Source organism: Artemia franciscana, chromosome 15 (assembly GCF_032884065.1).
Source record: "Artemia franciscana chromosome 15, ASM3288406v1, whole genome shotgun sequence".
NCBI classification, from domain to species: domain Eukaryota; kingdom Metazoa; phylum Arthropoda; class Branchiopoda; order Anostraca; family Artemiidae; genus Artemia; species Artemia franciscana.
Window position 1 is genome coordinate 11,694,420 of NC_088877.1, and position 27,750 is coordinate 11,722,169.

At 33.1% G+C, this 27,750-nt stretch overlaps 1 protein-coding gene across 14 annotated transcripts in view; it reads left to right on the forward strand.

The window, feature by feature from the left end:
* LOC136036050 (fat-like cadherin-related tumor suppressor homolog) overlaps window positions 1–27,750 on the forward strand; it is a 401,362-nt gene that overhangs the window by 257,000 nt on the left and 116,612 nt on the right. For all 14 annotated transcript variants that reach the window (XR_010619615.1, XM_065717994.1, XM_065717993.1 and 11 more), the window contains 5 exons: window positions 11,937–12,173; window positions 13,366–14,029; window positions 16,665–16,908; window positions 20,945–21,080; window positions 24,540–24,701. Coding sequence is in view for 13 of the 14 variants with exons in the window: in XM_065717994.1 (XP_065574066.1) it covers window positions 11,937–12,173; window positions 13,366–14,029; window positions 16,665–16,908; window positions 20,945–21,080; window positions 24,540–24,701 (1,443 nt within the window). In the remaining variant the exon portion in view is untranslated. The remainder of the gene's footprint in view (window positions 1–11,936; window positions 12,174–13,365; window positions 14,030–16,664; window positions 16,909–20,944; window positions 21,081–24,539; window positions 24,702–27,750) is intronic.

Consider the following 27,750-nt stretch of genomic DNA (forward strand, 5'->3'; position numbering starts at 1 on the left):
TATGATCTATATTTGGCTGTAGATGTTATATCTATAGCACATTTACTAGATTACAGACACTAAACTCGAGACGTAGAGCAGATACGCTACTTTTGTGATATACTGTTATGCATCTACAATAAAATGTTTAGTGTACAACAGTTGACACTACAATATACTATATACGCTATATCTACAATCTACGTTTACAAATTTATAATATAATGTATAATCTATAATATCCTGCAGATCCCACATCTACAATATGTAGACTTGACTACTGATAATTAAACTAGTGGCAGAGGGAGGCATCTGCAATAGACTGCATACAATACATCTACATTGCGGCTTTTATATATTAAGAAATACGTTTTCTGATATTTTCCTCATAAAAAAATCGAAAAAGTGTCCCTATCCCTTAGACTATGAAAAATACATTTGTATATGCTCCTTTTTTAAAGTGAAAGTTCTTGGTCCCCCCCTTCCTCCTACACTCTTGTGAATTGGTGCCCCTTGTTTGGCAGAGGGTTTTCTCATGATGTCTTACTTCCCTTAGCTCTATATTTGTCGCAGAGGACATAAAGAGGGGATTTTCATAAAGTTCTGTTTTTTCTCAATTTCCTATCTACTGGTAAATAACCTGTTTGTGTTGTTTTATCTTCCTTATTAGAATATTAAGCCTGTTCTCCTTCTCTTCTTAGTTTTTTTTTTAAGTCTGATAACATTACGTCTTCTTATACTATTAAAACAAAGAGATGCAAAACTCATTATAAGTCAGGTCACGTCCTTCCCAAGGCGAGGATATTTCATTCGGAGTGATTTGTTTATGTTATGTTGTCAACACCCCCTTTATTCTCTTCTTCCATGTTTAAATCTATTCATTACCGCAATAGTAGTTTTGTCTTTCCTTTCTGTTTGCTTACCAATAGTAGTAGTAAATTAAACCAAATTCAGTTAAACGGTTTTAACCGAAGCGACGTTTTTTAACACAAGGGCTTGATTTCTTTTCTTTATTCCTAATTTATTAATTTTTATTAGAACATTAGAGCTAGTTTTCTTTTTTATTCCTAATTAATTAATTCAGTAAGCTAGTTTTTTCTCTGTAAAAAAAAGTTTTTAATAAATTTATATCTAGTATGATGAAATTTATGTCACATCCACTTTATGTCCATTGGGATGTCTTTGTTAGACTTTACATTTATTTATGGTTGCGGGATTGCACTTTCTGCCACATTTTTTAAGGTTAACTAAGTCCATTTTGACCTTACTAAATCCATCACTAGTCTAGGGCTAAGCTGATAGGCTCACTACCACATAATTAATGTTACTATTAAAACGGAGGTTAGTTTTAGCACTTAATAGTACCCCTTATTTTCAGGAGAAAATTAAATAATCAAGAAGATAAATTTGGCTCGAACTTTCTAATCTCTTGATTAAACCATGTTCCAAGAGTCGTTCTCAGGTCAATATCCTATTCATATGATTAGGTGACAAATGTGAAAAGTCCACGTTTATACGAGGTCGTTTTAAAGATTTTTTTTCTTTTTGTGTGTGTGTGTGTGGGGGGGGTATATTGAACCTCGTATGAAATAAATAAAAACAGTTTCAACATTCCTTCTTATGAGGTTATAAAAATGAAGGTAAAGATGAACTGAATCAGGGAGTCTTGTAATGTTTATAGTGGTTGACCACAAGCATATCTAAAAATGAAAAAAATCATGTTCATTTTGAGTTTATACTTTAAATTTTATTTTATGTCATTTATACCGTTACAAAGTCAGCTTTGGGTGCCTTGCTATTTGTTTTTTTTTGTATTAATGAGCTAAATTGTACGGCATAAATTGTACTATAATAACTTAGTAGTAGAAGATTTACTAAATCTTATTTAGTAAATCTTATTTAGTAAAAGGAGATTTACTTACACCATGAAATTTGTGTTATGGTATGATACATTTCTCCTACTGCTACCACTCAGGGTGGTGAACGTAGTCCACCAGTCTCATTCGCGTAACCGTCAGTATCGTTGGTTTGGCCTTCTATCTCAAATTTGAGCCAGCAGTAGCGCGAATTCTTTACCCAAGCAAGAGTGATTTTCATTTTCTGTCAGTGATGTTTTAACTACAGGAGGGAAATGCCATTTTTCCTTTTAATAAGGTTACTTCGGTGGAAAATACCGCCAGTTAATTAAAAGTGATGTCAACGATCACTTTCATCCAATCAAAGACCATTCGACTCTACTGTTGGTTCAAGTTGAGACAGACGGTACAGTTTTTGTACCCGTCATATATGCGCATGCACTTACTTGTACTTGCTGCAGGACCAGACGTGAACGCCTCACCCGACATCTAAAAGACTCTCCCATCTGTCATTCTCACAATATAAAAAACTGCCGAACTTGGCCTTCAGTTGCTAGTCCACATTGTATACAAAAAAAAAACAAACATAAGTACATAAGTGCAACATAAAATAAAAAGAAATTAAAATAAAACGAGAACAATGAATAAAATGAATAAAAATGAATGCTTAAATACACAAATGTAAGTACATAGGTTAAATGTAAGTAAAATAATCAAAGTAAGTAATACATATAAAATGAATAAAAATGAGGGCATGAGTAACAACATAAGCACATTATAAAAAAACATACAGCGCGATGAATCCTACTCGCCTGTCAAATAAAAATGAAACAAAAAAACTAAAAAATTGACAATACATGTGAGACATTAACAAGAAGTATTGCAATTTTCATTTGTTTATGATTTCAACGAACGCTGGCACAAAACTCTTTCTATAACGCTAGGATTTAAAACCAGGATTGATGTGCTTTTGATTGGGGTAAACGGGACTTTGGAGGGTAATAAGGGGATGGGAGTATACATTGAAAGCGTGAGTTACGAAGCAGATTATTTCCGAAATTGGTACAAAGAGTAGCACGTCGGGCTGCCATGGTAGGGAGGCCGAATTCCCTGAGGATTAGAATGTAAGGCACTTTGCCCTGACTGTAAATTATTCTAAGGGCTCTCTTCTGGATAATTTCTAGCCTCTTCCAATATATTTTTAATTTAATTAAGAAGTTGGGCAGCAACAACAAGCAATTTTCTTCTATTACAAGCAATCTTTTGAATATAATTGAATGTATTTTAATTTTCTCGTAGTTGAAAATAAGAAACTACACATTTTTGTACCTTCACTCCATACTGTTTTGTTTGATTTTGTTACGTGTAATCTAAATCCGAACGTAGTACGTTATCTAGTGTTTTATTTAATCAATAAATTAGTTTTTTCCTCGCAAAGTTAGCTCAAGGCACTCCTGTCTTGAGCACAACTCTTTTAATTTAGTTTAATTAAGAAAGAAGACAGTTATAACAATAAGTTTTCTTCTAATTCAATTAAGTATATTCTCAGCTAATAAAGAACAATACATTTTTAGGTCTTTGTTCCATACTTTACTTTTTGTTTATTTTCTAGGACTTTTAAGCAATGCTACGGCTCTTGTATGTCTTAGTTCGTCCTGTATTGTTTTATTTATAATGAGTGTCTTTCGTCTTCTCCTTCTGCAAGACGTTAAACCCTCCCGTCTTAGGATTAACTGTTGTAATAAACTTTAATTAAGAAGCAAGAATTTGATAAAGCTCTCCTCTTGTAATTAAACTTTTTATGAAGAAAAATAGGAAAATATTTTTCATGCCTTTATTTCGCAAATCTTTATTTCTTTCCTAGAATACCTTAGCTATCGGATTATGTATAAAGAATGCATAAATCTATCATGCAAAAGTATATAATTCTTTTTTTGGAATATTTTCTTTTCTTCGGAAAGTTTCCTTTAGACAGTCTTTACCACCATCGGTCCGACAAGGACAAATTGGTGAAGTGAGTTACACATATTTTTGTCTGATTTTAATGCTGGATAGATTAGTTAAGTCGCTTTGTCTATATTCCCGTCAATTGATTAAGTCAAGAAGTGATCAATATATGCATTTCTTCTGGGTAATACAGTATATTTTGACATCTTGGTTGTTTTCCATCAGTAGCAGGGTGGTGAATGTAGTCTACACATCTCGCAGTAATTTTCAAAACGTAACCCCCGGTGTTTCTATTTTGAACTTGCACGCTTGCGCACTATCAATGCACACGACGGTCAATTGAAGAATTGATGGACAACTGTCGAAAAACAACCTCGATACCATCGGTGAATTTCGGAGATACGCTGGCTCCGATTTAATGAAGAGTTGGCACAATATCGTGACAAATTGGAGAGTCTTTTAGATGTCGGGTGATCGTTTTTGTTTTTGTTTTTTTTTCATGCGAGAATATCCCAAGATACCAATTTTCTCAAAAAAATATGGTGCCGTTTTCGAGAAAAATACGTAAATAAATACGCAATTATTGCTCCGTCCTAATCTATTCGAAGCGTGTCGTTTTACACTCTCCCAGGAATTTCCCCCTTCCTTTAAATTCTTCTTTATGACGTTCTCCCACCCCAGACGAGGACAAACTGCTATCCGTTTAGCCCCAGACGGTTGGCCGAGAAGGACAATCTTCGACAGTCTGTCATCCTTCATCCGCACAACGTGTCTTAGCAATCTCAACTTTTCCATCATTATAGTCCTAGAAAGCGGGATTGAACTACATTTTTTCGTACAGCCTACTGTTTATAATACGGTCAGTCAGCCGGGTACCCAGAACAATCCTTAGGCAATTTCTCCGAAAAACATCTAGCAAATCTTCATCCGCTTTTCGGAGCGCCCATGCTTTATAGCCATATTTGCCACTGTCATCACTGTAGCTTATAATATTCTAATCTTGGTTTACGGACTTATCTTCCTATTCTTCTAAACTTTATTTAACTGTGAAAAAAGACCCTTAGCCTTAGTTATTCCACTTTTAGCATCTTCATTGCTGCCACCGTCTTTACTAACAATACTATCAAGGTAATTGAAGCTGCCCACCTGATCAATCTTTTCATTTCCCAACTTCATCTTTTCATCTTCACGTATTCCTAATGTTAGAGACTTAGTCCTCTTAACATTAATTTTTAAACATATTCTAGCAACTCGTAAAATCTCTAAAAGTTCATTCATTTTGCTTAAACTTTCATCTAGGATGCTTAAATCATCTGCATTATCTAAGTCCAAGAGAGTTTTTTCTTCCCTTGATTCTGTGGTCTCCCATTGTCTTTTCTGTGCCCCTCAAGCCAAAGTCTATCAAAATGATCCATATAAAGGCCAGTTTCTTATATGATTCCATGCATAGAATAAATAAGATTATTGAATTTCCAACGCATCAGTTATTTATATTATATAATGTCCCTTTGAAGGCCCATAAAACGAAAGTTATATGGTGATTCTTCGGAACCAACACCTAAACTATCAAATCTGATAAGATGTAAAAGTCGACAACATGGACCATCAATTGCAACAACACCAATACGGGCAGCTAAAGCAAAGGCCATTGCTAAATTTTCTGAAGTAATCAAAATCCAAAATCGTGTCAAAGATGAAAATGAAGAGCACAGATACGGGCGGTTAGAAGATATGCAAAAACGACAATTAGAGCGTGTCATAAATGAAAATGAAGAGCAAAGATATATGCGGTTAGAAGACGTACGAAACCGAGCATATGAGCGAGTCAAAAATGAAAATGGAGAACAAATATACATGCGGTTAGAAGAACAGCTTCGGTGTGTCAAAAAGGAAAATGAAGAGCAAAGAAACACGCGGTTAGAAGAATTGCGACACCGAGCATGTGAGAGAGTCGAATGAAAATCAACCTGGACAGCGAGAATCGAAACGTGTCAAAATTGAAAATGATAGCGATGATAACTGGCTCTGGGATTTTGACGTGAATAATCTCATCAATCCCTACCATACCTGTGTTAAAAAAACAAAGGTTCGGCAATACGTATTTCATAATGACGAAAGACAAGCCGAGGTAAAACGAACCAAACAAATTGAAAATGATAGCGATGATGATTGGGTTTTGGATGTTGAAATAGATAAGGTCGTCAATGCCTACCATAACTTTGAAAATAAAAAAAATATGGCCTAGAAAGTTGGAAGAAAAAGAAGTCTTTGTTCCACCACTTAAACAATTAAAAGAGATAAAGGTTCGACGATGTCTCTCATAATGGTAAAAGATAAGCCGAGGCAAAAGAAAAAGTTTTTGTCCCACCACCTGAACAATTAAAAGAAACAAAGGTTGGAAGATATGTCTTTCATAATGACAAAAGACAAGTCGAGGCATAAGTTAAAGGTCCAATAAAAAAAACGTAATTTTACAAAGGCACATCAAATGGGTAATTTTGCTTAAATGTCCTTGGAAATCAACGAGATTATATTACAGAATAAAGGTGTGGAAATTTATCGCTCAGTTTTTTCTCAGGACAGAATTAAATTATCAGTAGAAAAGTTTTCTCGCTCCTTAATTAAATTATTTTGTAAGATTTTTTTTTCTCATGACAGGAACAATTCCCCTGTGGCTTTCTATCTTAGCCAGTATTAATTTAAGTTGGCTGTAAATTCAGTAATGTACTGCCACAGGACGTCAAATAATTAAAAGTTTTTAGTTTAGTTTTCCGTATTTTTTTTGCAGATTAACCTGATTTTAAAACCGCAATAGTTTTAAATTAGTAATTTATTTATAATTAGTAGTAATTAGTGGCAATATATATGATAAAACAAGAAAAGAAAATCTTGAAAAACAACGAATCTAGGGTCAAGAAAAGAAGAAGAGTCAAACGAATAAATAAAAAGAAAAGTGGGTACTTGCATGACATACCCCCGACCACTCAAGTTGTCCCTCCATTGACGCACTGTAAACCGGTTTCTTTCGCTAGTTTCTTTCAGCTTAGAGTGCAACAAAACAAAAATAAGTTTCAAAATACATGGGAAATATATAATTTGGGCTATATATTTGCACATTTGGGGGGGGGGAGGTAAAGATTTTGGACACTTTGAAGTCAGAAAATAACTTTTACTTCATAATATTAGAATAATTGTAGCTAACACATTTTGCATGCAGACCCGCTGTATTTACCCCCACCGCCTAATGTACCAATAAGTAGCCCAAATTTGTTTCTGAAGTATTACATTTTTATCATACTTAGATACATTTAATTAAGGTTAACCTAATGTCACTTCTTGAGTGGTTGGGGGTATATCATACAAATACCGAAAAATGTTACCAATAATAATGATTAATAAAAAAAGACACGGAAGTAGAATTTATGTTGCATTGGAGTGAGATATGTGATATATAATACATTACAATATTCCCATCCAGTACCATTTTTCTTGTTTTCTGAAAGCTGAGGCAGCGTTGCCAACGCTGTACTTTTGTGCCGTTTTTGTGCAATTTCGAGGTCATGGTGAAGTGCAGTGCATTTGAAAACTTGTTGATACAATACAAATTTTCCATTATCTTTTGGTTTTACTTGCCCCATTCTGAGTGGCATATTTATCCAAGTTTTAGTCTATCAAAAATTTTCTTCTTTTTATGACAAGTTTTTAACCTACTGTTCAGAGGGCATAAATTAGTTTCTTGCGGTACAATTTTAGTCGATGATGCCTTGTTGCATATAGGTCAAGTCTTCGTTTATTGTTCCTCTTTTTCTTCTACCAGCCATAAACTTTTGTTAATTCTGTAGTTGAATATTTAGCTTTGCAGTTATTGTTTGTTTATTATAGTATATTTCTCCCCCTCTAAAAAACATTGTCTTTTGGTTTTTTCATGGTAGGTTAGATCGTTTTTGTATCTCTTTTATTTACGACAATCAAGGCTGTATCCAGGGGTTGGGGTTTAACCCCTCCCCCTTGAAAAAATTACCCCCACCCCTCTGATCACCGAATAAAATTCTAGATACGCCCTCGATCACAATTAATGTTTTGAAAATAGGGATAGGATAAATCTGGGAAAGTTGGCCGACAACTCCATTATGGTGTTGTATGTAAATTTTATGAATACAGGTTAGTGTAGTTCTTCAAATTTTCGTGAGTCATTATAATTTCAAAATAATTATTTTTAATTGCAGTCAATCTTTTTTCTTTTGTTTTGGACTAATACAAAACACAAATTTTGTTTGAATTTAAAGCAAAAAATTACATAATTAATAATAGAAAGAATTTACAAATGTTAAAGAGATTATTTTCATGGCTGCCATATTAGACAAGTCCCAGGTTGTCAAATTAGCATGTAAAATTCTCAAAATAGGTGCAAAAAATATGTTTTGGTGTTGCACTAAAATGGGAAAATAATTACTGGTTTTATGTAGCTCTCCCCCCCCCCCAAAAAAAACTGGATGGGATGGGAAAAAACTGTATAAATATTAAATTCTAGGAAAAAGGTGATCATGTTTGTAAGTACCAAGGCAGAATTATAGTTTATATATTTTATAGTTTTTAACCTGTTGTTCCAATGGCACAAATTAGTTTCTTGCTGTACAATTTTATTCAGAAAACTGATATTTTTTTCAAATCGTTGGCAACGCTGCCATGACGTTACCTTGCTGCATTCAACGTTTATTGTTCTTAGTCATATATATATATATATATATATCTATATATATAAAAATAAGTTGTCTGTCTGTCAGTGGATCTGTGGATCAGGTGACGTCATGTTTCGGCTGACGTCATGAAATTAGTTGCCGTCATTTTTGCTTTGAAGGTGACGTCATTCAAGTTATATAAGACATATGTTCGCGTAGAAATCTATTAATGTTTAAGTTTACAATGACTGATGAAGATGCTTAAAGAGTCTATGCCAAAAAACTTGCTGCTGACTACCAGAGCAACGCGAAAGCAGACTTGTTGCTAAAAGAGAAAGTGAAAAAAGAAGGCGTGCCGAGGAATCAAAAGACCAGCAGGGAAACAGGCTTGAGGCTGCATGCCGAGGAACTACCAGAGCAACGCAGAAGCAGACTTGCTGCTAAAAGAGAAAGTGAAAAAAGAAGGCGTGCCGAGGAATCAAAAGACCAGCAGGGAAACAGGCTTGAGGCTGATAGAGAAAGAAAGAACAGAAAGCATGCCGACAATACAACTCATGTTTCCAAATGACGTCGTTTGGAGCCCAAATCGAAAATCCAGATCAATTTATGTCTACTTTCAAAGTAAAAGGGCAAATTTATCATAAAGCAGGGTCCCTTCTACCATTCTCAGGCGAGAATCATAAATTTTTACAATTGTACTTCATCAGTGATAGAAATTCTGAATTGAATGCACGTTGCGAAATTTCTCCCAACGTTGAAAGGACAATCGTTTCCCAATTGCAACATCTTTTCCACGAAAACAATAATTTAGTGCGTCTGTTCAAAACAGCCATCGATTTGATGCCTACTGATACTCATAAAATTGTTATTTCCGCTGACAAAACGCCTCCTGGCCAACATGTGCGTAGATACAATGCTCCGACTATCGACGAAGTGGCAATCGTTATGGTCGGTGATCAGTTTTTACCTCGAGATATTATTCTACATAAGCGAAACGCTCAGTTGTTAAGAATTGCTGAAACTCATCGATGCTACGATGCCCTACAATATCCTATCATTTTTTGGGATGGAGCCGACGGCTATCACTTTAATATTAAATTGATGAATCCAGCCACTAACAAAGAAATGAATAAGAAATGCAGTGCAATGCATTATTATTCCTATAGACTAATGATTCGGCAGGATGAAGAAAATTATATTTTAAAATGCCGTGAATTGTTTCACCAATTTGTCGTGGATATGTATGCTAAAATTGAATCAGAACGTTTGCTATATATCCGCCTGAATCAGACCAAGCTCCGCTCTGAACAATACATTCATTTGCGAGATGCAGTTATAAATGACGACTTGCCGTAAAAAAAAAACAATGGAAAACCTAATAGATGCCACAATCTTGACAGGGCCTTATGAGGGTGAGGCTGTTCTTATTCCTCGCATTCCCATGATTCCAACGGATCTGCTTTTTCAATTTAAAAGATTGCAATTCCCAATTCGATTAGCATTTGCAACCACCATCAACAAAGCTCAAGGGCAATCACTAGAAAAATGCGGTATAGATCTTAATACAGATTGCTTTACCAATGTACAATTGTATGTTGCATCTTTGAGGGTCGGTAAACCTGACAATCTATTTATACGCACAGACAATGGGACAGCGAAGACTGTTGTATATTCACAAGTTTTACGTAGTTAATTTGTATTGTATCTATCTATCTATCTATATACACACGAGTTGTGTGTATGCATGTTTGTTTGTTTGTAAAAAGAGCGTTTGCATATGACGTCATTATTAGTACATACGGCTTTGTATATGGACAGACAATGGGAAAGCCAAGAATGTTGTATATTCGCAATTTTTACGTAGTTTGAAACACATATATAAATCTATCTATATTCACAGGTGGGACACAGGGACACAACTACAATGGCGCGTAACTAATATGGCGCGTAACTAATATGGCGCGTAACGACTTACGTGCCCGGGGGGGCTTGGGGGGCGCGAAGCGCCCCACCAACTAGGTGTTGGGGTGGCGCGAAGCGCCACCCCAACAGCTAGTATATATATATATATATATATATATATATATATAGTTTTTATAGTATTATATGTATTATATATTTATATCCATCGTAAATGGAAAATAACTGTTCGAAAAATAAAAATGAAACAAGATTAAAAGAAGATTTTATTGACAATATTTTACCTGTAATCTATAGAAAACCTGGAGAAACTCATGGTGGGTGCACATACCTCTGTAGATTTTGTAAAAGCAGAAAAGGTTTAAATTTAGTAAAAAGAAAAGGGGACAAACACTTTGATTGTTTCAACATGAGAATAGGGTAGAAATTATTTTGGGGTAACTTATGTGTGCAGTTAAAAAAAAAACAAAATGCATAAATTTGAACTAGAATCCCTGTAAACTGGATTTGAAAATTATTCTAATGCAAAGTAAGTAAGTATGCACTATAGTTTTTAGGAAGAATCGTATAGATAGTTACAAAATCGCCCCCTATCTTTTAAGGGTGGGGGTCAGAATTAGAAAAATAGTATTTTGATTGTGTTTTGGGGTTAGTGTTCCTTTTTTCATGGAAAAGAATTAAACTACGAGAAAATAAAAAGACAGTCAATTGTATAATAAAAATTGCTGATATTTAAAGAAAATTGCTTGCTATAGCTGCCTAGCTTCTTAATTAAATTATTAATACATTAGAAGAGTTCAGGGTCGTAACTTCTTATGTCTAAATGCAAAATTCTAGAAGAGGAAAGGAATTCGTTTTAAATATAGTAATAAATAACGAACTAAAGGCCCATTCTCAATGAGGTTTTACTAATACCGAGATTTAGCTAACGCTAATTCGAACCAATCATGTTTTTCATAGGATTTCCGAATTGGCTGAAAGATATTTTGATTGGTCAAAAAATAATTTTGAGTATGTTTCAATATTTCTATTGGAATCCTCCTACCTTGTTTACAGGTATTAACAATCCAGAGCATAGGCAATAAATGACGTGGGGAAAGCATTAATATTATTGAATCATTTCTAAGTCTTCTATAATACTCTACTGGCATAGTTATAAAATTTTGCGCATCAGAAATCGTAAAAATATTTTATCATCAGTAATTTCAATAACTTTTTCTTTCTTTTAGCAATTGCGTAATACCTATGCTCCCAAGATCCATTTCCTCCTCCAAAAATATATTTAAATTTAAATTAATTAAATAATCAATTTTTAAATAAAATAACTAAAATTGATATATTTTTAATAATTAAATAGTTTTAATGAAATGATTAAAAGAATTATTATATTTTTTCTTTTATATTATACCAATTTATAATAACAATATAATTTATATAATTCATATAAGACATATAATTATAATAATACGAAAATGATTAAAAAATATATTTCCTTCCCAAAAATTATAAAGTCCAAAATAAATGCCGTTTGTTTCATTTCTTTTTTCTCTATTAGGTGTTTTAACTTTGGTGGCTCCATTGGATTATGAACAGCGTCAACATTACGAACTTTCCATTCGTGCTTTAGACAGTGTTTCTGGAATTTATAGCGACGTTATCGTAGCTGTGGACGTTTTAGACGTGAATGACAACTTTCCAGAATTTATGCAATCGGTCTATAATGTGACTGTTTCCGAATTAACGTCAATTGGAAGCCAAGTTACTAAAATCAAAGCATTTGATATTGATTCAGGTAAGAATTGAACTTTCATTAGCGTTTCTCGTAAAATAAAGGTATTTTTCAACTCCTTTCAAAAAATAAATAAATACATACATACATAAATACACAATTATTGCTCACTTAAAAATATAATATATTTATATACATATATATATATATATATATATATATATATATATATATATATATATATATATATATATATATATATATATATCTTTTTTAATATGCTTATTTATTAAAGATATCGCTTAGTCGCTTGAAGAAACTGATTCAGGTAAGAATTGTTTTTTCATTTGCTTTTCTGGTAAAAAAGATATTTTTCAATTCCTTTCAAGAAATAAATAAATACATACATACATAAATACACAATTATTGCTCACTTAAAAAGATTATGTATATATACATGTATACAATGTATGATCTTTTTGTACAATGTATAATTTTTTTTCAATATGATTATTTATTGAAAATATTGCTTACTCGCTTTAAGAAACTGATGCAATTTTTAAAATGTAGACTAAAAACATATGCTTAGATTGCATGGAATTGCTTAAACACGTTTTGTTCATCTTTTTTAAAATTGTTCAAATTGTTCAGATTGGAGACTGTTTCCGAATTAACGTCGATTGGAAGCCAAGTTACTAAAATCAAAGCATTTGATATTGATTCAGGTAAGAAATTGGTAAGTCAATCGTTCATAAAATTTGTTCAAATTTTCGACAAAAAAAAATAAAATGCTCAGATTCTCCTAAATGTATAAATGCTGCAATTTTAAGCCACCTGAAGTAACAGCTAAGCCTTTACTTCATTTAATCATAAAAAAAACTTTGTTTAATTGATTTTTATAATGGCTTTCATTTTGATTGTATTCCTAATGTCTGGTTACCACCCTAGGTTGAATTTCTAGTGAGCAGTTGATGAATTTTGAAAATATATTTTTTCGTAGAAAGCCTTTCACAGTTTATCAGGGCTTCAATCTCCATCACCAATCCACATTTTAGACTTTTGATTAGTTTTCTTATGATGGTTGTAATGCTTCTAGACGACGATTATGACGGCTTTTATTGATTTTTACCTTAATCTGGTATGAACAGTCTTACTTAAGTGTGAAAAGTTATGCTCAACGTAAAGTAACTTAACCACTTAGCATAGTAAACTACCTGCGTAGTTTGAAAGCTGCTAAATTTTTTCTTTCTTTCAGGGGACAATGGCAAGGTTTTTTATCAGCTTGTTCGTGATCCCGACTCCCCAGAAAAATTCCGAATTAACGAAGATACTGGTGTCATCACTCTCATCAAGCCGCTTGACTATGAAACCCAGCGTTCCTATCATCTTACTGGGGTCGTCACAGACCTAGGAATACCCCCTTTTTCAACCTCAGTTCATATCTGGATCACTGTTAAGGACGAAAATGATAATCCACCACGTTTTGAATCAAAAGAATATTCTTTTTTATTAAATAAATATGCCAAAAAGGGAGCGTTCCTTGGTGTTGTCAAAGCTTGGGATCCAGATTGGAGGGATCAGCCAAAATTGAAATATATGATCACGGGTGGTAATGATTATCAAAATTTTGAAATTGAAGAGGGCACTGGTGTTCTTATCTTATCTAATTGGAATCGATTCTCGAATGTTGACAATGTGAAGCTTAACGTGTCCGTTATTGACGGTGTTTATAGCAGTGAAACGGTTACCAATTTAGTTGTTTTTGGCGCAAATGAAAATGACCCAAAATTTCCTAAAGCAGTGATTGACGCAGTAATACAAGAGAATTTGGCCCCTGGCATGTTTGTTACTAAGGTTACTGCAGTAGATGAGGATCCAGGGGATAGCGAACAGTTGAGCTACTTTTTTGAAACAGAAAGGTAGGCTTTGATATGCTTTATTATTTATCTAATTATTTATTATAATTGATAAATTAAAGTTTATTATTATTATTAATTGTTACTAATTATTTATTACAATTAATTTATTAATACAACGTGTTACAAATTTCTAAGTCTAAACGCTAATCTTAGTGTCATAAATCTCGTCGTCTAGTATAAGAAACAGATATTATATATTTGTTTGGCTGTGGTAAAAATTGCTATGGTAAGAAACATTGCTGGCATAGTATGCAAACACACACAACAATTTTTATACCAAAAAGTATATTTCCTGAATATGTCTGTGATTAAGAAAAGAGGATATATCCCCTTTTATTAGAAAAAAGGAAATTCGCTTGCCAACCAAATGTCCCAAAACCTAATATCTATACATAAATTCAAATTAGAGTAAGGAGTGATTTCCCCCCAACCTTGGGTCGGCAGGTTCAAAGATACAGTTAGAGTCTTCCCTTCCAATATACTTCCTGAAACACGACCTGGTATAACCAGAATTTGGACTTCTCAATCACAGTAGCGACAATTGTATAGGCCTATTGTTTTTTTTTATTTCTTGGTCTTAGATTTTATTTAATTGTAGGTTATTTCAGAATTTATCTTGGTTTTTTAGCGTTGAAGGTGCCTTGTGTTATACAGGTGAAATATCCGCGTTACTTTAGTTTGTTTTTTCTTCTGTTGGCTGGAGTCCCATTTGTTTTCTTCATCTTGAGATTTCCATTTCTCTTTGTTTCTACCCCACATCTACATTTAATCTACATAATAAACAGACTTGGGTAAAAACGAACTTCACCAATTTCCTGCAGCCTAAACTTATTTGGGATACTCAAGATTTGGTAAGCCTAGTATCAACGTCCAATTGAAAACTGGACGTTGATACTAGGCTACTAGGTATCTAGGCTACTGAGTACTAGGCTACTAGGTAGATACTAGGACGTAGATACATAGTGTCGCTTCTTTTTATATAATTAAAAAAAAAAATAGATCTTTAATCCTTTGTTTACAAAAATTAAATTTGGTATCACTTAAGAAAGTAGCTCCGTAGCTTCGACAAAAAAGGTTAAAAAAGGTAGCGATGACATTGGTGAGCTTAAGAGAGGCTTTTTTTATTACTCCCTGATTTAGAGCAAAACAAGCAACAACTTTTGTATGAGAAGGAAGCAACTGCAGCCTCTAGACGAGCATTTTTCTGGTAGTGTGTACATTTCCAGAGCTTGTAGATTGCTCTGGAACAGAACATTCTTTTCTAAAGGCATACATAACCTATTTGGGATACACAAGATTCGGTAAGCCTAGTATCTACGCACAGTTGAAAGCTGGACGTTCTTTGTGCGCCTTACAGATCTGCTATGTTTGGCAAAGTCCCTGCAGCGTACAGTCCCTCACTAATATTGCAAAAGAATTCAAATTGGGATAACTCCTTTTAATAGACAGTGTAAACAGATACAAAAAATCTGGATATTTTGACCACATACACCAATGATCGTCATCATCAGAGGTTATCACCAGCTATTTTTCTGCTTATGACGACCACTGGTGTCTGTGGTGAAATATCCAGAGTTTTTGTATCTGTTTTCACCGTCTGATAAAAGGACTTATCCCAATTTGAATTTTTATTTGTTTGTCATAGAAAGGCAGTATGGTCTTAGAAAAAAAAATACTTACTTTAAGATATTACGTCGAAAATAAAAGAGCGTTTAGACTACATCAGGTGACTCACTCGTAAATTCTGAAGGGTGATATCGACTTGTTTTCTTTATGGTTACGTAGGTCTATTTTTATGCTTGCAATTTGGTTGAAGTTAATGGACTAATGGACTAAACGAGTCCTTAATGGATTTAATGGACTAAACGAGGGGAGACTAGTTAGAGCTGCAAATGAACAACTGAAGGGGTCATTTTTGTTCTGTCCAGGTGGAAAAGTTGGAATGAAATCGGGCATCAGAAAATATTCGGTTTCAGAAATGAAAAAAAAAAACTTGCTATTTCCAGGTTTTTTTTCGAACACTTCGATGCATATGCTGGGTTTTGGCTGAGAATGGCCGAAAAAGAAATAACACATTTTAACAATTGGTAGAGTTTATAAATTTCGATGATATGAGTTGCGAATCTAATTTATGCAAAGAACATTTATATAAATTTATGCAAATAACATTTATGTAAATTTAAGCAGTGAAATTTATGCAAAATCTTTTATACATTTGGTGGTGTTTTCTCAGTTTTCCATCACTTTGGTAAATGTAGCTCATCTGCTAATATGTGAGTTAAATAATACCATTAAATATCGTTCAATTTCAGTTACTAATTAATCAAATAAGATCAGTTAATCATTATTATTATTATTTTTAAAATTGTCTTTATCATCCTTGTTGTTTGCCTTATTATTATTATTACTTTTTCAAAGTTATTGTTATTTTTAAAGCCCACGCTTTGTTTGCCTTTTTGATTACTTTGATCTGAACAAATTAAAATGAATCAATTAATTAACTAAAATTAATTAACAAAAAAAACAAATACTGAGCTGTGCAATAGCCTTCGGGACACTATTTATTCGAGGGCAATGAAATATAAATATAAATTTGTTTTACACCTCAACTTGTTAACTTTGAATTCTTTTAAAGGATGCTCGAGTTATTCCGTATGGAGGAACATAGTGGAGAGATTTACACCATTAAATCCTTAGATAGAGAAGTTGTTAGTCAATACGAATTTTGGATCAGTGCCAAGGATCCTGGCGGAAGAGTCGGTTTCGCCTTGCTGAAAATTCGTGTGCTTGATGATAATGATAATAAGCCAGAGTTTATACTTAGAGAATATTCAGCTAATATTTATGCGAATTTGTCTGTTGGTGAATCAGTATTAAAAGTAAGTTCGGTCGAAATTAAAAGCAGAATAGAGAGGGGAGTAAATCTCCCTTTATTGATGATTCAAAATGTTTTAATCGCTGAATTTTATTCTCATAATTGTTTCACGTATGTTAGAATATTATATGTTTAGGCATATATTTTGCTTGACAAGAGACGTCAGTATTCTAAATAGGAGTGGGAGGGGTTATTGAATTTGTTGACTTTATGGTTTTTAAACCATTAGTTTGTTTTATATTATTTTATTCACCAATAATGAGCCTAATGTTGTTTTTGTTTCCAATTGTTGAACTGTTTTATTTATCGGCTGCAATAACCATTTTCTTGGCGCTGTGTTATTATTTCCACTTTTTATTCTGAATTTTAATTATCGAATTGTTTAAAAATCCTATATTTTCAACGTAAATATTGTTGTGTTTTTTGTTTATTTTAATGAAACACCAATAATCAATTAATTCCTTATAAAGAAAACTATATACCTAAAAGTTGTCAGTGTCAGAAATTTTTTTTGTTACATACTTAATTCAGTCTACTAAACTGCATTAGGCAGCTTTTCCTAACAGTGAAATTTTATTTGATTTATTTTTTTCTTTTAAATATTTTTTTTCAAATAAAACCCTGTACCTTGAGTTCCAGAGTAAGGTAAACGTTACCTAATATTTCCCTGTATTTATCGTTTAAATTGCCTATTTTGTGTTTGCTTTTTAATTATTTACCATATCTATTTTCAGCCACATTTTCGTATATGTTTAAAATCTTCTGTTGTCAGGTATCTGATGTCACTTCTCCATCTTGTAAAATTTATTTTTACAATTTTTCTTTTTTTTGGAACCAGAGGTCTTACTAATATTAATTAACGCCTATTTGTAATGAAGTTTAGCTAATGCCAAACCAACGTCAGACCGATTCTTATTAAATTTTTTCTGATTGGCTGGTTGTAACTAGGTTGTAACTTAGATAGAAAATTTTCATCATAGAAAGTTTCTTTGTTTGTTTTTTCTATAAAACTAATCAGGGGCGCTAATTCACGCAAATGAGGGGTAGAGATTTCTTTTTAAGGAAGGAGCACAAGAAGTATTATTCAAAATCTTACAGGGACATTTTTTATTTCAATGCCAATACCAAAAAAAGTTAGTTTTTATAATCTAGGAGTGGAACAAAATCTAGGGGGCAAATATCGCTCCACCACCTCCATTTCTCTCTTCCCAATTTGATCATCTGCTGCTAAGGATTAAGGAAGCCTTCTTACCTGTTGGGCTCAGCTGAATCTCAAAAACATGTTGTTAACTAAAGTTTCGCTTTAGCTAAATCTTTACGCTAATAAGTTATTCTTGCGAATGGGTTTTTGCTAAATATGGAGATAAGGAATTAGTATAATTCACTAAGCTTATTTTAAAAAGAAATTATTAATAATTATTAATAATTGTTAATAATTACAACAGAATTGTTAATAATTATTATCTCATATTTTTCATTTCCCTTATCCCCGGTACTATCTATTTAACGAAATTATTTATATTCGCTGTTTCGAAATTCCTATTTATATCGACTTCCAGCGGTATTTCCCCCATGTTTAAAATCGTGTGTTGTCAGATGTCTAATGGGATTACAGCATCTAGTAAAAGTTGTTTTTATAGAAATTGGTTTTTCTTGTAGAATCGGAATGTATCTCTTCCAATCCATATTAAGCAAGAGATCTGGCAAGTTTGATTCCACTAATTAAAGAAATATTAGTGGGTGAAGTTTCAGTGATTGCAACAGAGCCAGATTAACATCTTTTGTGGCCCTTTGGCCTTTCTCCGGCCTAATTAGATAAAGTGTATTTTATCCAAGCATTGGGCTAAGCACAGACCTCCAGCATCAGACCTCTCATGACATATTGAATCATACCGAACTTTATTTTTTGTCAAATGAGCTTCCTTTTTTTCGTTGAGTTTTTATGGCTCTCTAGTTTCATATTCTTAAAGTGATGTTGTATTATTATGCCAAAAATACGTTTTTTATTTGATCATGCATATGAAGATGCAATTTTGTCGAAAATTGATTTTTACCTTCAATATTGTGGTGTGTTGCTAAAGAAACACGTAAATATAGTAATCTTCTTAAAAATGAGCTCTTAAACAGCTCTTTATGTTGTCCCTGTGTCCCACTAGCAGTGAAGAAAAAAATAAAAAAATAGGATAGGTCAGTTTTACCCATACAAAATCGCGACTTTCCTTGTTGTTCAAGGCCGGGGCTGCAACTTTCCTGAATGGGGTTTTGAGCAATAGTGACTCTGATGGTGTATTTTTTGTTTCTGACGCCATTTTCAAAGGATTTCTGCTATTTTCAAAATGAGAATAATCAAAATTATAGTTACCGTTCCTGAATCAGCTAAAAGTGGCAGTTTTTTTCCTCACTAGACATTTTTTTTTGTGCTTTTCAAAATTTTAATGATTCCACCTAATTATTCCAACTAGTAGACTACAAGCGGCCAAATCTGTTAGGCCCAGGTTTCGCTTGTTTCCCTGTGAGTCCCATCAAATTCATTCCCAGATTTGCATACAACTCCAGTGGACTTGTCCGGCACGCTTCAACCCAAAATCAATTCAATTCTTTTACAGGTTAGTTCTATGACTATCTACCTTAGTTCTGCCCTAGGAATGACGCATGGACGGATGATAGATAGACTTATCTATCAGCAATGAACTGACGTCGTTTTTAGGGTCGAAGCTGAAGGCCTTGACCGAGTCGGTTGATTTTGAAATAAGTCCGATTGAGTGAGAGGTAAATCTGGCACAAGCCCTTATTGGGATTGTATAACAATGATATCAGTTCATTTGTTGATAGATAAGTCTATCTATCATCCGTCCATGCGTGGTCCATGAATTGTGGCTCATTCTTTACTATTAAGTCTTAATTTACTGATTTCTTATGAAAAATATTGTATTTAACAATGATTGGGTACCCCTTTGTTCCGGTCTATGCTAGCCTGTCCGGCGATATGATTTTATATGATGCCGCGCAACGGTGCTCAATTTTAATATTAATTGCTTCCAAAATGACCATAGGGCTGATCAGGGTTGTATTCAGGATTTTTTTTTCGGGGGAGGGGGAATTGCAAAAGGATTTTCCTTTCTTTTTCTATAAAAAATAAGAGCGCATTAAAAATTCGTTTATATTCATTTTCTATGTTTTTAGGAGTCAGACAAACATTTCAGGGGGGAAGGGTTCGATCCCCCTAACGGCCATCAAAGGGGTAAAATTAACCTTGACTGGGCTGGACAATCTGTCCTGGCTTTTTTCTACAATTGGCCATGACTTTGACTTTTCCCACAACTATTCCCTTTTTTTAAATTTTTGGTAATGAAAAACAGAAAATAAAGGATTTAATAAAAAAGGCTTTAAAGCTTACATTTAAGTGGTGAAAAGCCATTGGATAAGGCCCTGGAGCTGAGTTGTTTATTAAACTCTTTTCGAGCACAACAATGTAATTACAAATAATTAAATTTCTTTGGCAAAATGTATTATTCCTTATAACGTCTTTCTTAGAACTACGCTCTTTGGCGAAATTTTGAATGAATTTTACCCCATCTAAAAATGCTTCATGTTTCGAAGAAACATCTTTTTCGAGGTTTTCCTGCTTACTGGAAATTAGGGGAGGGCCAAAGTTTCTCTTTTATCTTTCCGTTCAAAAAACAAAACTTAATTACATGTATTCTTTCTTCTTTTCAGATGGAGGCATTGGATATTGATAGTGGAGAAATTAATTTTAATGATAATATATTTTTCTTTTGCATTTTCTATCATTCAGGCATTTAATGTTGATAATGGAAGAATAGTTGGGTTGCGTACGGCTAGGCTAAGTTTGTTTATTTATACTTTTTAATATTTGTGTTTATTTTTACTTTTTTTTTTACTCTATTTTTTTAATAATAGAAATTATATTTTTACTTTAATGTTTATTTAATTAATAAAGTTTATGAAATAATATCTTAAATCATAAATAAAAAGTTTAAAATTCAATAAATAAAGTTTATTTGTTTTACTTTTTTCAGATTCAGGCATTGGATGTAGACAGTGAAGAAAACAGTCTGATTACCTATTCCATCGTTGATTCACAGGACACTGATCTTTTCACCATTGATTCGCAGTCCGGTGATATAACTTTAGCGAAGTCCTTAGAAGGAAAAGGTATTTTAATTGATTGCTTGAATTTTCGGTAATGAAAAATAGAATATAAAGGATTTAATAAAAAAGGCTTTAAAGCTTACATTTAAGTGGTGATTCTTTTTCTTCCGGGGCAGAGATTTATCCAGGTGTCTCTGGAATTCTCTGAAAAGACAGTTTTTGGTACATACTTTCACAATTTCTGTGAAGGTGGCTCCTTCACATTAATATTAGATGCGGAGGGGGGGGGGGATTCTCCTTGTCCATCGCTTTTGCAAGTCTGGCAGAGACAAATGCTTCAAAAATTCTTGAGGGTAAAAATTACAGGCTTCAATTTTTTCTTTTTTCATGTTGGAGTGATTCCGTTTTTATCAGCAATGTTCTTTCATTAATTTTAGATACTGTCTTTAACTGTTAAGTTTTTTTCAAGAACCTATTCTCAATATTACAAGATACAATCTCAGTTGCGAGGGTGGGGATATTATATCTTGTGCAACTGAGCATGCTATTTTAGTTGGTAGCTTGAACTTCACTCCATGATTTTCAGTTATCGTTATTTGATTATCTTCTTTTCTTCTCCCTCAAAAGTGCATTATTGTTAAGCTTACTGGAAGAAGTGGTGCAAGTTTTGAAACGGTCGATTTAGATTTATTCGTTTGTTCTCAAAAATTTTAGATTAACAAGTGGAGATTAGATTAGATTACCAGTGGCAAGCAGCGGTGGCGTCAGTTAGCGGTGGTGTCAGTCGGTGGCGTCAGACAGGGGAGGATAGTATCCTGTATTTTTGCGTCAGACAGTATCCTGTATTTTTATCATAGATCGTATCGGGGGGGGGGAGAAGATACAAAAGGATTTGGGAGTGGGGGGCTTACAAAAGGATTTGGGGGGGGGGCTTACGAAAGGATTTTTTTTTGGGGGGGGGCTTGCAAAAAAACCCTTTAAAACGAACTCTGAACTCTGATATTTTATGCGAGTTTACTGTTTTTCTCATGTAATACTGTGATTATTATTTTAATTTTAATATAATGCCTTCTTCCCTCCTCTTAGTGGTGTTAACATCTTGAAATGTCAAAAACTAATAACAATATTTATCCACCTCTTACTCGTCAAAAGAAACAAATCTAATATATTTACCATATCAACTAATCTATAAATATTTGGTTTTAAAATGGAATTCTTGTACTTTTTAAAATAAATGAATTGAGATGTTATTGCCAATATTTTGTTTTGTGAGTTGCTAAGTACTGCACAATAACACAAGCTACCTGTGGCTTTAGGAATATTTTGTCTTTAAACTAATTATTCATACGCATCTTCTGTTTTGCTTTGTTTTTCTTATTAAGTCCTCTTAAGTTTCTCAAGCTTTTCTGTTTTCGTAGTCAATTTTGCATTCTTTGTATTACTTTATGGAACTTTATAAACTATCTATTTATCTCTAAAATTTATTTTACTTCTATGAATATCTGTATTCTTTTAAGTATCTCCAATTTTAATTTATCTTTTAGATATTTTCATATCGATAGCTTCAAATTGGTTCTTTTGCCTATCTAGGATAAAAGGAGTAATGAACACTCTAAAGTAGTTTCTCCTAAAACTGCTAAATCATTATTTAATTATTTTCATTGCTGCTAGTGTAATTATATCTTCCATATTATGCTTTTAGCACGTCCATTAAAAGTTGTCTTAGTGTTTGCAAAATGATGTAGAAATGTATTCTCAATGGGTTTCAGAAGGATGTAAAAAAAAAGTAGTTCTTACTAGAAGTATGTTCATTTAAAATTTTATTGTAAAAGTTTCCATTACTGTGAACAAAACTTCGACTTTCTAATTCTCTCAAAAACGCCAAATTTTCTAAACGAAATTGTCAGTTATGACGACCAAATAAACATAAGATGTTACTCTTTTTTTTGCTATTTCTTTTTTCTTCTTCTTGCCATTCTTTCTTCTTCCTTTCTTCTTCTGTAATTTTTGTCTCCTTTTATTTTATTTTTATCTTTTCTTTTCTTAGCTTTTCTTTCTTTTCTTTTTCCTTTTCTATTTTTATATCTTTTCTATTTAATCATACAGAGAACAAAGGGATTAATGAAAATTCTCAAGTAGTCTCTCCTCAAAGCACAAAATCATTATTGAATAATGCTCAATATGCTCATAAAAAGCAAGAGACTAACACAATAGTCCGTCCTGCATTTATAAAAAAAAAAAAAAAAAATTCTATTTTTTTGGTGTTTTGAATGTAAAAAGTGTCTATCAATCATCATAAGTGATAGTTATCTTCTGAAACGCTCCCCTGCGTTTTAAATTCAGATTAATCCTTAAATTCTGAATGTTTTAAAAGTTACATCTACCAATTTTTTCCACTTCTAGCTCAAGTTTAATTCCCAAAAACATATGCCTTTAAAATAGACAGAATAGGAACTGTTTTGCTTCTAAAATCCTCACCTTTTTTTTTCTTTTTCTTTTGTTGGGTAGTGTAAGAACTATTTGTTGTTGCCTTAGACAACCCTAACTTCAACTTCACGGAATCTGACACCCCTGCAGGCCATTTAATTTTCGAAAGTACAAATGTGTCGCTTAAAACCAATGGACAAGTAGGGTTCTCACTCGAAACTGTCCTCCCCTTAACATTGTATTCGAGTTTTAATCCTTATTAAGGAAAAGGAATATCATATCTATTATTGATATGTGAGTAAATGGTAATGAAAGTTTAAACCTCCAATGATGAGAGGCTGGTATCGCCATAATAATGTTGCTTCAAATAGAGGACATAAAAATTCATGGCCTCGGGAAGAGATTTGGTAGAAACAAAGGGGTAAGATAAATTTCACGCTTACCATATGGAGGATTTTCTTTCCCGAGAACCAGTCCGTGGCATAGAAACGGAAGTGTTACGGAAGTGTTGTGTGTCATTTTATCTGTAGATTTTTTTTTTTTTTTTTTTTTTTTTTTTTTTTTTTTTTTTTTTTTTTTTTTTTTTTTTTTTTTAGCACTAACGATTGATTTTCGAGAATCGACTAAAAAAAAATTCTCTTGGTTGCACACAAAAAGTATTTGCAAGTATTGCAAGCAATACTTTTCAAAAAAGTTTGAAAACGTACCATTAATGTGTTTATATTCGTTTTCGTTACATTTTTACGAGTCAGAAAAAATTTGGGAAGAGAGGGTGCAAACCCGCCTACCCTCCCTCCCTTAGGTACAACCTTGCTGGCGGCCTTCCTTGCCCCATTCTTACCTCACGTTTAAATTGATTTATTTGTATTTCTTTAACTCTAGGGCTAAGCTTATTCCCTATCTTAGCCCTAATAGTATAAACAAAAATCTTAGATGTCCAATGTCAGTGCAATGCTTTATATTGATGCTTCAAACCAAATGTCGTTAAAAATTGGAATAGGTCTATTGCAGGAAATTTTATTTGCCAGGTTAGTTTTTACTGTACCTTAATCTTCATTCTCTTCCACCTTAGCCTCATCTATTCTTTCATTTCAGAAAATGAAGTATATCAGTTCTTTGTACGTGCGGAAGACAAAGGAGACGATCCCTTAAGTTCGGAGGTTCCTGTTACTGTTATCATAATGGGTCTAGGAGACAAGCCTCCCAAATTGGTGTCTCCTAATACAAGATATTTTGTTTTGGAGTCTTCCCCTATTGGTGAGACAGTGATTTAGAATAATTCAGCTATTTTTAGTTATTCAGGTTCATAATTTAAGTAACGAACCTGAATAACGTCTAAAATAAACGTTATTCTATACGTCTAAAATAGACGGTACTCTTTTAAATAACGTCCTTGAGTTTGGACGTTCCTGTTATTGTTACCATAATTGGAGTAGGAGACAAGCCTCCCAAATTGGTGTGTTCTGATACAAAATACTTTTTTTTGGAGTCTTCTTGCATTAGTGAGACAGTGATTTAAAATAATTAAGCTATTCTTGGTAATTCTTGGGATGGTTACACCTCAGATCTCCAAAACACGCACACATGGATTTATATCAAGGGGAATAGGGCTAAATGCGAGGGGGCGGGGTGAAAGTCGTCGAAAAGCAGAAGTGTAGTAACTAACTAAATAAAAAAAAATTAAAAATGGGGCCAACATATATAACAGATTCCATAACCAACAAGGTGAACATACTACTTGATTCCTTTTTGTATGTTCTTTAAATATAACTAAAATAATAATAATTAAATAATAAATTAATGTTAAATTAATAATAATCTAATTTTTGCATAATAATGTATTGAAATAGGGATTTATTTGGGCGTATTTGTTTTACTGAATACGCTTGGATTTCTGTAATAGAAGGGAGGCTACGCTCCCCCACTCTATAGGCTAAAGTTTACATGTTGAGGGGGGTGTTGCAGAGTATTCGAAGGATAACCAGCTACCCCCCCCCCTTTGCTCTTATTTAATGTCACCTAAACACTTACAGAAATTTTGAAGCCCCCCTCCTCCTCTCCGAATGGACCCACATATACCCCAAGAAATATCTAACACTAAAAGAAAAGGCTAAAACAGTGACATTTTTACTTTATAATATCTAAGTTCTACTAATCAGGTTATCATGTTTCCATCCCTTATCATACCCTTTTAAAATCATTTTAAGTTATATTTTGCTAAATTACATACTCAAGCACACACAGAGATAAATTACAAACTGATAAAGATAACGAGTTTGATATAGCAAACGCCGCTTCGCTCTTGGACAATCTTTTTGACTACATAAAAATGGCACTAGAACTTTTCCATGACTGCCTTGATTTAACGAAGAAATATATAGGATCATCACGTGGGAAGGGGGGTGTATTTGCAAATGAAACGATTAGTAAATTTGAAAAGAGCATACCAAAGAATCGTTTTGTGTTTTCAGCTTGTCCCCATGTCTGTTATGGATTTTTGGATATATAGACCGAAAAAATGAACATACTATCATATGAAAGTGAACATATCATATCATACAAAAATGAGCACATACCGTATGAATGACAGGACCTTACCGGTTCTGCCTAATAGTTAGGTAATTGGATGGTTGAGTGTTTCTGAACAACTTCAAAGAACTTCTGTTTGTGTGGAATTTGAAAAATCCTAATGAAATTTGTTTTATAGTTTTCTGTTATCTGCTACTAACTGCAATGCGCATTTTTTTAAGCAACAGAAAGTCCAAAATGATATTCAATACTAGTGAAAAATGTATTTTGTTCAAAACATAAGACACTAAGGCAACGTTTCTCCAAGTATTGCGTATTGAAGGTCTAAAGAACCTCGTGTGGCTTTGAAGTCACAGAGACCGAGGCTGGTCCGGCCAAGGTCATAAATTTGGTTAAAGTGATACTTTTCCAGAGTGCAAAAAACTTTAAAAAACGTGTCAAAATTTGTTTAAATACATTTTTATTACGTTTTTACGAATCGGACAAAATTTAGAAAAGGGATTCAATCCCCCTACCCCCTGGATACGGCCTTGCTCTCAAGTATATGCCTTTACCTTATAGGAAAAACTCAAAAGGTGAAAATTTAGATTCGTTCAAAAACCGCCCTAAATTTATGTAAATTCTATGAAGAAATTATATCAAAAGATCTGCTAAACTGAACAAAAAAAGGGGGAACTTATGGGAGAAAAATAAACAGTCTTTATAGGTTTCGATATTTTCTCTCCGGTTTATTGCATAATTTCATGTCCATCTAGCGAAGTCTTAATGAAAACATACTTTCCATTCCAACGCTTTCGCTGTCTAAACCATTACTAAACCAATCCTTCAGCTGCCTTTCTAAAATCTCATATTCCTCTCTAGAATTCATGCCATAGCTAAATAGAAAGAGAAACACTTCCCTTGCTTTCTTTTTTTCTGCCAATAAAAAATCCCTTACAAGTTGCTCAATTTTAAAAGCTCAACTTCCGCAGGAAATTACTATTTTAGGAACACATCTGTATTGAATAAGAACATTGTCAATATTATTGTCAATAGGGATCGGATATAATAGTTACAAAACTGTATCAGTTCAGTAGGATTATACTTTCTTTAGTATACAGATTTTAATACAAATTGTTTAAAAAAATTATTTTATAGATTATTAATATGCTGTCTGTAATATAATTTCTATCTTTTTTAAACGAAGGAAGTATTGTTGCATATTTAACACCAATCATCAAGTTTTGATCTGAATATTGCCAAAATAAAGCTCAGTTTTAATTTACACTTTGTACTATAATACAAATAAAAGCCAGAATTGGTATCTCAAGAAGTGTTATCAAATTAATAAAATAATTGTTATCGAAACCATTAAATCAAATTAATCAAATAACTGTTATCAAAACCAAAAAAACATAAGTATTCTCGGAATCAAGAATCGAATCAGAATCGAGATATCGAGGAGGAATCTGGTGAGAACATTGCTTAAAATCTGGTAAAGTACTCACTTGGAACAAATCTCAGTTTCTCAGTGGGAATCTCCCCCCTTCCTTTGCAGTAATTTCTCGTAAAAATATGCGTGTTGGGTCACCTTGTTTATGAAGTTGTAGTTTTTGATACCGATAGATTCATCAAAAGAATCGGATTTTTATGATGATTTCAAATATTTAAGTTTCATCAAGTTTAGTCTTACCTATCAAAAGTTAGGAGCCAGAGAAAATTTGCCTTATTTTTGAAAAAAGGGGAAAACATCCCCTAAAAGTCATAGAATCTGAATGAAAATCGCACCATCAGATTT